At 41.6% G+C, this 9,214-nt stretch overlaps 1 protein-coding gene across 6 annotated transcripts in view; it reads right to left on the bottom strand.

Annotated features, from left to right (window-relative positions):
* Positions 1-649: 649 nt before the first annotated feature.
* SLC5A7 (solute carrier family 5 member 7) overlaps positions 650-9,214 on the bottom strand; it is a 32,543-nt gene continuing 23,978 nt past the window's right edge. For 5 of the 6 annotated variants that reach the window (XM_053384281.1, XM_053384283.1, XM_053384280.1 and 2 more), the window contains 5 exons: positions 8,802-8,950; positions 6,889-7,032; positions 5,031-5,184; positions 3,419-3,636; positions 650-2,506 (listed from right to left, as the gene is read on the bottom strand). In XM_053384281.1, coding sequence (XP_053240256.1) covers positions 1,892-2,506; positions 3,419-3,636; positions 5,031-5,184; positions 6,889-7,032; positions 8,802-8,950 — 1,280 coding nt within the window. In that variant the 3' untranslated portion in view covers positions 650-1,891. The remainder of the gene's footprint in view (positions 2,507-3,418; positions 3,637-5,030; positions 5,185-6,888; positions 7,033-8,801; positions 8,951-9,214) is intronic. The other variant, XM_053384284.1, reaches the window with a different exon arrangement.

Below are 9,214 nucleotides of genomic sequence, written 5' to 3'. Positions count from 1 at the left end.
AATCGGCTCAAAGATTTCCCATCTGGCATATACAGCAGAATGATTACAGATCATTTGCCAGGTTTTTGTGGTGTTCTGAACAGTGCTATGGCGAGGTTTTCATCCGTGAAAAGCTATAGGCCGTCCTGTTGTGCAACACTGTATGCTCGTACAATCATTTTAAGAGATGGCCATAGGAAAGGCTATGCAACTAGGGAGGCCCTCTGAACCTTTGGCCATCAATGTTGTGAGGGTGCCTTCACAGAAAACATAGGGAAACCACTGCGAAATATTGCTTCCTTCTCGTCTACCTTGTGCCAGCTGTCCTGACTTGAAATAGTGTGTGATAGGGTTAAAACATTCCTACTTTCTTCTTGTTGTTAAGATACTCCCTGATGCGATACAGGAAGATGAGTCCTGATTGCTGAGCCATGATAAACCTGGGTAGAAATGTGGGAACCTGCTACACTAGAAATGTACCAAGCTGCAAAAAATCTGATTACTTAAAAATGCCGCAACTTATCCATAGTTTTGCTTTGACACTCAGGAAAGCACATTTACAGCAATTCATTATTTGCCCCCTCCCCCCGTCCCCCATTTCATAAAGGGCAGGGTGAAGTAGTTCTCAGAGTGAACTTCTGGAACTCCCGAGATATTAATAAATGTTAATAAAAATGAAATACTTTTGGATGGAAATTTGCATCATTTAATTTTGAAACGAAACAATTAGCACAGTTCATTATCCCATTATCGGATCTACTCAGGATCAAATCATGTGCTATGTAAGAGATCTGTGAATGGATCTCTCCATGTAGTTTTGTTCTCCTAAATGGAATATCAGTGGGCTAGGGAAAGAGGAGATCTAAGCCTTGCACTGTATTCCCGTTCCTCAGCCATCATGGCCCATGGTCAGGGGTGCTTTTAGCTAGAAGTAGCAGCCAAGAAATATAGTTTTCCTCAGGGGATCATGGGATTTGTAGTTTTCTCTGCTTCACGAATTGAAACCCATGAAGATCAGCAAATACTGGCTGAGATGCATAGCATTTTTAGTCATCGTCCCCCGCCTCCCAATTCAATTTGAAGGGAGAAAATGACAAACTCCCTAATTCCCAGCGGGAAACAAGACTCCTTAGCACCAGTTTCAGTTAGAAGGAGGCACCACAAGTTTCCTCCCTTATGTAGTGAACCCTCCCTGATGTTGGTTGCTCATGTTCTCTTTGCAAAATTAAAGTTTTTATTGCTTGGGATGGAGGATTGGCAGGGGAGGACAGCCTAGCAGTTGAGGTGCTGAATAAATGGGTGGGGTACAAATAATAAAATTATTAGTATTATTATTATTAAACCACCTTTTAAGATGGACCCAAACTCAATGGAGTGATGCCTCTCCAATTGCCCTTCCAATTCACAGTTCATTTCCAAGTTTAATTGAAACATTCAATACTGTCCTACACACTGAAATGGTACAACCAAGCAACAAATGAATTGCATGGGGGTTCTGTTCATCTGTAGTAGGGATTGCTTATTACACTTCCTCCGAACCAGATGCTGAACATTCATTATGGCTATAGTTGATTCTTTCAGGTACCTGAATAACAGTAATTTTAAAATAAAAAAGTTACTTAATCTTTTTATTTTCAAACATTCCCCTCCCAAATACTAAGTTACTTGGCTTCATTCAAATGCTAGTAGAGCAACTTATCCTATTCCAGCGCATTTTATCGTAAAACATAACAATTTATTCCACAGACTATTCCTAGAAATGAGCTGAAGAGGATTGTGCAGTGGTTTTTGTTTGTTTGTTCCCTGTCCATTCTTTCTCCCTCAACTAAAACGCCTCTGATCTCCCTTTGTTGCATACCCTGTTGCATTGTGGGGGATGTGAAAGCGATCTCTCTCCTCCGTTGGGCCGTTGTCAATTATCTTCTGCTGCGGATACATCGGGACTTGAATCAATATCACTGAAGGCCTCTTTGTTTGTGAAGGTGCTGCTTAGAGTCAAACTATGCCGAGGGTTCACAGGGGCCAACTCGTTTAAAACAATATTGTCACTTTTCACAAGAGTGGCCTTGTCCATGTTCTCTTTACTATGCTTCGCAACAACGGCATCCAAGAAGTCAAATTTGGGTGGCAAAGTGCTGCTTTCAAATAAGTATTTTGCCAGGTAGGATACTCCAATGTTAGTGAAGAAAGAGGTAAGCATGGCTAATGTTTTAAAAGGGAATCTCTGAATTTGCTGTTCTTGATCCCAACCAGGATAGAAAATCAAGGGTTGCAAGTGCAAATACGGTTCTCCTCCAGTAATTCGTAGTATGACACCAAACAGATACCCTGCAATGGCGCCGTAGGTGTTGGTTCCTTTGATGAAGAGGACACACAAGAGCTGGGGGAAGATGATGATGTAAACCAGGTCAGAACTGAGGTACCAGAGCCCATAAACCGACTGAGCTAGTAGGGCCATCGCTGTTGCTGCTGCTCCAAACACAAAAATGGTAATTCGCATGACCCAGACAATTTCTTTGTCTGACGCCTGTAAAAGAAAGGAACAAAACATTGTTTTCTACCAGTGAGTTTTCTTACAGGAATATCTATAAAGGACAGAATTTAACGCGATTAGCGGAAAAGAAACTCTTGAATCTTAGACATCCATAACCAAACTGACCTGAAAGGATTCTGATATTTATCAAGTTCACTCTTCAAATCTCCAATGACTACAGAGCTTTGGAGAGGAAACCATGTTGTAGGACATGGCACTTAATATTACTGAAGTCAAGAACAGGTCTTGAAATATCACAGACCATGAGCTGTATACAATAGAACAAACATTGGTTGCAGCTTGAGGTTAATCTGGAGAGACCTAAACAGTGATCCCAGATTTGGAAGACGCACTAAGCCAAACTATGACTTAGCCCAGTGCAGCGCCACAGCAAAATGACAGGGGAGGATTGTGAATCAACTTCAACAGGTAGCTTGGACTGAGGCAGAGGATCATTGCTCAGAATATACAACCACTGAGTTTACCAAGAAAATGCGGCCTTCTTTGTGTACCAATTTAATGTGTGCTCAAGGCATTGAATTGCCTTCCCTTGTTCCTTGTGGGTAGAAGCAGGAAGGCATTTGCACACAGCCCAGAGTTTCAGGGCATCAGAAGCTACAATTGTAGGTTCCTTATATCCAGGGCTATTTTTCTAGAAAAAGAGGTCACAATCAGCACCTCCCACATTCTCTTGGAATGGCAATGGCACCCACCTGAGAGGTGTTGGAACTAAGTTCCAGTGACTTCAAGCTGGGGGAAAAAAGCCCTGCTCATATCTCTATATTTTGCGCAGCTCAGAAACAAGTGCTCATTTTTCTTTCTGTGTTCATTGTGCCACCAGTCACTATTGGCAGCATGGCTAATCCTATCGCAGAACAAAACTGTGGTTGCAATAGTGAATCTTACACTTTGCCGAAAAGAAAGCTGGTAGATGTTCCGGGCAAACATGGAACTCGCCGATAAGATGGAAGAGTCGGCAGATGACATGACAGCAGCAGACACTGCCCCGAGGCCAAAGAAGGAGATATACACTGGGCAAAGGTACTGGAGGACGATGGGTAAAATCATGTCAGCTTCATAGTTGTCTTTGGGGTCTGAATCACCATACTCTGTCTGGTTCCAATCTGTAATGCAAGCACACGAGTATTATGACCAGATCAGCACGAATGAAGCTTTGACTTCTGCACTGAGGGAAGCGTTTGGAGCCCCATTTGGAGCATTTCACTTTGGAGAAACTTTTTCAGGGGTGTCCACTGCTAGCGGTGGTTATGGCCAGAGACAAAAGTTGGGTGGATCGATGGATGTGATTCTTACCTTTGACAACAGGCTACATCGCACTCACCTAAAACTCAGGTTTTTACACCAATTCACCTCTCCTTCCAGACAAGCAGAACACATTGTCACTGTTCAAGGACACCTTCCAGCTAGGCAAAAACTCTCAAGGAGGGTGTGAGGCAAAAGCAAGGAGAGGTGTTGCTTTGGCAGGAGCAATGAGGCAGTGAAACAACTGAGGACCAGATAAATCGGCCTGGAGGACTATGTCTTGGCCCTGAGTCTGATGTTATCTACCTCTGCATTAACCCTTCTTTTATAAGAGTAGTATTTCCAAGTATGGGGTGTGTGTGTGTGTCCATATCTATCTATATTTATAATCTATCTATCTATCTATCTATCTATCTATCTATCTATCATCTATCTATCATCTATCTATCTATCATGTATCTGATTTTGGGATGGGATGGGGAGAAGAAAAACTTTCCAAGATCATCTATCTATCATCTATCTATCTATCTATCTATCTATCTATCTATCTATCTATCATCTATCTATCTATATTACTACTTTATTTTCCAATATCTAAAAATGCATATAACAAACAATCCCCATATCCCCACCCCAAGTGTGGGCAAGTGCTGAATACAGATTTTCTAAGGCTCAAACTAGTTGCTACATGTATGGTCACATTTAATAAACAATTTGACCCTTAGAAAACCTCGATTCAGCCTTTGCTTGGTAGGTGGCTCAGCTTGGGGACATCCACACATTTAACGTGTGATAATATAAATGTTCTATGCATCTCTCTGTGCTTTAAAAAAGGAACTTCAAGGGGAATCAAATCCAGACTGCAGTGCAGAGGACCTTTCCCTCCATGTCATGGTCCCGATGGAAATTCCCCCCTCACCTCACCTGTTTGTGCCAGAAAGGAAGCTGCTATTGATGCCAGTACCAGCTTCCCTGGTGGGTCAAAAAAACATCTTCAACAGAAGGGAGAGTGCTAATCTCTTTCACCACCCACTGTGGTCCTGATCATTGTCTGAATACTGTATTGCAAAATTGGGATACGTGCAATTTTCTATGGATAGTTATGTTTCATTTTGCATATTGTTTCAGAAAGTCCAAATTCTACGGATTTCATTTTAAATGAGAACTGAATTGGATTTCTTCGCCATCCCTGCAGTAAGGTCATTCCCTTTGTACCCACTGCTTTAAGTAACGGCGATCTGGGCACTCAGTGTACCTGTTGATGCGCCAATGGCACCAATGAGTACAGCAGGCACTGCCATCACAAGACATCCAAAAGCTGCCAGAAAGGATAACACTTGTGCGTATGTAGCAGAAGAGGAAGAGAGAACTCGCTGGAAATATGCTTGCCATGGGATTCCTCCTAACGTCTGCAAGGAAAAATAAGGAAACCCTCCATCATTGCTGGGCTAACAGAAGATCATTTGAGTTCATTTGAATACATGCCAAGCTACTATTTTACGACTTCAGAACGATTTCACCCAGTATTTAAACCTGTAATCATGAAATAGCTGCACCTTCAGCTTGAAAATGTATTTAAAAACAAATATTGGAAGGGTTTTCTTCTGATGGCAACATGTGGAATTGAGGCAAGAAGGTGTTTGCTCCCATGAAACTAGATTTGCTCAGGTACCGTTGCTCCTTGGCCCAAGTGTCTAGAGAGCAGTATCAGAGGAGAACATTGATGCAAATTTTCAGCACCCCACACTTGCTAAAAACACAGCAAGAAAGGTCAACTCCTCAGTCCTTTAACATCAGGAACACTTGTGCTCTCTTATTTCTGAACAAAGCGTAATCCCAGAGAGCAGCTCCCTTGTAAAAGAGAGATGTTGCAAGCCTCAAGAAACATAGTGTACCCTGTTATGGTGTGTAGAAACTCTCTTCTCGAACACAGCATCCCCCACCCCCAAACCATGCTCATTTCCAGTCTTGTTCAAATAATCTACCAGTCTACTTTCCTTGCTCCCTCATTATTTTTCCATTCTATCCTCCAGCGGGTGCAGAATGCTGCAGCGAGGCTCCTCACGGGGTCTCTGCCATGGGAGCATATTCACCCAGTGCTTTTCCAGCTGCACTGGCTCCTGGTGGAGTACAGGGTCAGATTTAAGGTGCTGGTTTTGACCTTTAAAGCCCTTCACGGCCGATGACCCCTGTACCTACGGGACTGCCTCTCCTGGTATGCCCCCGGAGGACCATAAATAGCAACACCCTAGAGGTCCCGGGCCCTAAGGAAGTTAGATTAGCCTCAACCAGAGCCAGGGCCTTTTCAACACTGGCTCCGGCCTGGTGGAACGCTCTGTCTCATGAGACCAGGGCCCTGCGAGATCTGATTTCTTTCCGCAGGGCCTGTAAGACAGAGTTGTTCCACCTGGCCTTTGGCTTAGAATCAGTTTGATTCCCTCTCCCTCTTTCTTTTTCCTTTCTCCTCCTGTGAAGAGGCTGCATCCTAATGTTTTAATGTTGTATCTTAATCTTTTAAATTGTATTTTAATCAACTTGTTTTTATTATTGGTTGTTAGCCACCCTGAGCCCAGTCTTGGCTGGGGAGGGCGGGGTATAAATAAAAAAATATTATTATTTTTATTATCCTGCGTGCCTCCTTCATACAAGATGCTGTGGAAACTGGAACTGGAAATCATTTTGCATTAATCACTGTTAAGCTTCTTTAACTTATTCTCTAACCCAATCTCCTCCTCCTCCTCCTCCTCCTCCTCCTCCTCCTCCTTCTTCAAAAATCTATCAAGTGCCACCATATTCCTCCTCCTGACTATTGGTGTCCCACCTTCCCACTCCCTTTAATTACAGATTCAGTCATCTAATGCACCTCAGTATCCAGCCAATCCACTCATAATAAGAGTTTCCTAAGTCACCTGCAACAGAGGTGTCTGTCCACTTTTTCAAAGCTGCTACATTAATGCATGATAATGGTTGAGTGGCGTGTGGTTTGCTTCAACATATGGTTAGATAATTAAAAAGTAGTTATTGAGCATCTCTTGCTTAGTTGGTTTGCAATTGTAGAGTTTGTAGAGTAAAACTGTGAGTGGCAGGCCATGGTTTGTCACAGGAGTGCTCACCAATAAGAGGAAATTGTCAATCCACTTGTAGATGTCAGGTTTTTTAATGTTTCCAAGCCAAGGCTCTTGATAGACAGTGTGTACAGCTGTGTATCCAATATCTGTCACTGCAGGATGGGACATGGCAAACGGAACACTGATCCACTAAAATAAAAGAGAAGCTATCATTCAAAATTGGGCACTAAGGAAATAATGAAGAAATAGCAGCAATATTTGATTAATTCATATTTTCCTCTTTTTCCTTTTTCTTTTTAACAGTTATTCAGGTCCAAATATAGATTTCTATAACTAAGAAAATACAGGCATTACTTTTTCTGAGTACCAGGATTTCTTTCAACTAGAAATAAAATTTGGCACAGAACATAGGTAACAACAGATTCAAATGGAAACATAAAATGAGTATATTGCAGACAGGATATTTTCTAAGCTGAGCTTATAGGGCAGGTGTAATACCTGTCCTACCTTGAATGAGATTGATAAAGACCTGTGCATGTATTGTGTAGGATATTCTGAAGAGTGAGGACATACTATGCAGTATTTTACAGCCAAAACACATACACAAGTTAAAAATGAACTAAACAAACTTTAAAAATGATAGACCGAACAAAATAAAAATAATAATTTTCCCCTTTGAAAAAACATCAAGCCAAAATCAAACAGCAATGCAATATCTCTGGAAGATACTTGGGTTCTGATTCTGCTAAGTTTCCAATGGGAAAGAATGTGGACATTTCTCTGTGCACCCTTCGCACATGCATTAAACACAAAGTTAAGATGTTGCTCTGATTAATTTTGGAAATAATATCTGTAAAATATAAATGGTCAAAAATATATAAGGTCAAAGCCAGCCTCATGACTTGAGCCTGAAGCATAATAGGGATCCAGTGTAGGAACAGAGCAGTGGTCTAGTAATCACTCTTGTCAAAAGACAATTGTGTCTACCACTACTTATCATGGGTTGCACCACACACAAGTCATTATAGTAGTCCAGCTTTAAGGGTCACAGGGGAATCACAAAGAGTCCAGTGTTTCTCAAACTTGAGACTCCAGCAGTTGTTCTACTACAACTCCCATCATTCCTAGCTAGGAAGACCAGTGGTCAGGGATGGTGAGAGTTGTAGTTCAATAACAGCTGAGGGCCCAAGTTTGAAAAACATTGTGGGAACAGTACTAGTATTCAAAGTGGAAGCTTTGCTATTGGGGTAAGGTTATCCTGTTGTTGTAAAGAGGTGGGCACAAAACATCTTTGGTTCTAGTTCTTTCCTGACCAATAGGAGTCAGTTAAAACTGTAGCACCCTAGTGGTTCCGGGCCCTAAGGAAGTTAGATCAGCTTCAACCAGAGCCAGGGCCTTTTCAGCCTGGTGGAACGCTCTGCCTCATGAGACCAGGGCCCTGCAGGATCTGATTTCTTTCCGCAGGGCCTGTAAGACAGAGTTGTTCTGCCTGGCCTTTGGCTTGGAGCCAATTTGATTCCCTCCCCCTCTTTCTTTTTCCTTTTTCCTTTCTCCTCCTGTGATGAGGCTGCATTTTAATATTTTAATGTTTCAATATTTTAATTGTATTTTAATCTTGTTTTTAAGTTGTATTCATTCAACTTGTTTTTATTATCACTTGTTAGCTGCCCTGAGCCCGGCCTTGGCTGGGGAGGGCGGGGTATAAATAAAAATTATTAATTATTATTATTATTAGTAGTAGTAATAAACGTTGCATAGGAACAAGGCATGTTCCTTCTGCACATACTACAGATACTATAATCATAATTACACCTGTACAGTTTGACTGATGAGAACATTATTCCCTCCTTCCACCCACCCACATTGTTGTGCAGCACATCTCTCACAATTCAGGCTTAAATAAAGCACTTGCAAAACAACCATAGTTTCAGACACATAAATATTATACAGAAACTTACCAGTCCAAGGAAAATGCAGAACAGTTGGACCACATCAGTATAGGCTACTGAGTAAAGTCCACCCACCAGTGTGTACAAAGTTGCAATTAGGGCAGAAATAGTAACTGATATATTGATATTGACATCAATGATCACACTTATGGTGGCACCTGCAGCAGAGGTTGGGGTTAAGGGAGGAAAACAAACCTATTTTAGAAATGCACACCCTTTTCAATGTGTTTCAGTTTTCCCCAGTTTCTAAAACAACACTATTGCTTGCTGGAATCTTTTAAGACAGATTCAGAAATAGTCTAATCTTTTGTAGGAAATGTATACTTTTTGTGCATTCTGCAATTTTGTTCATTCTGCAACTATGTCTTTTCAGAAGTCTGAGGTACATGATTTCTTAATTTAAAAAAGTGGTTGCTTCTTGA

This window comes from Podarcis raffonei, chromosome 4 (genome assembly GCF_027172205.1).
Source record: "Podarcis raffonei isolate rPodRaf1 chromosome 4, rPodRaf1.pri, whole genome shotgun sequence".
NCBI lineage: Eukaryota > Metazoa > Chordata > Lepidosauria > Squamata > Lacertidae > Podarcis > Podarcis raffonei.
This window is presented reverse-complemented; position numbering and strand designations above follow the sequence as displayed.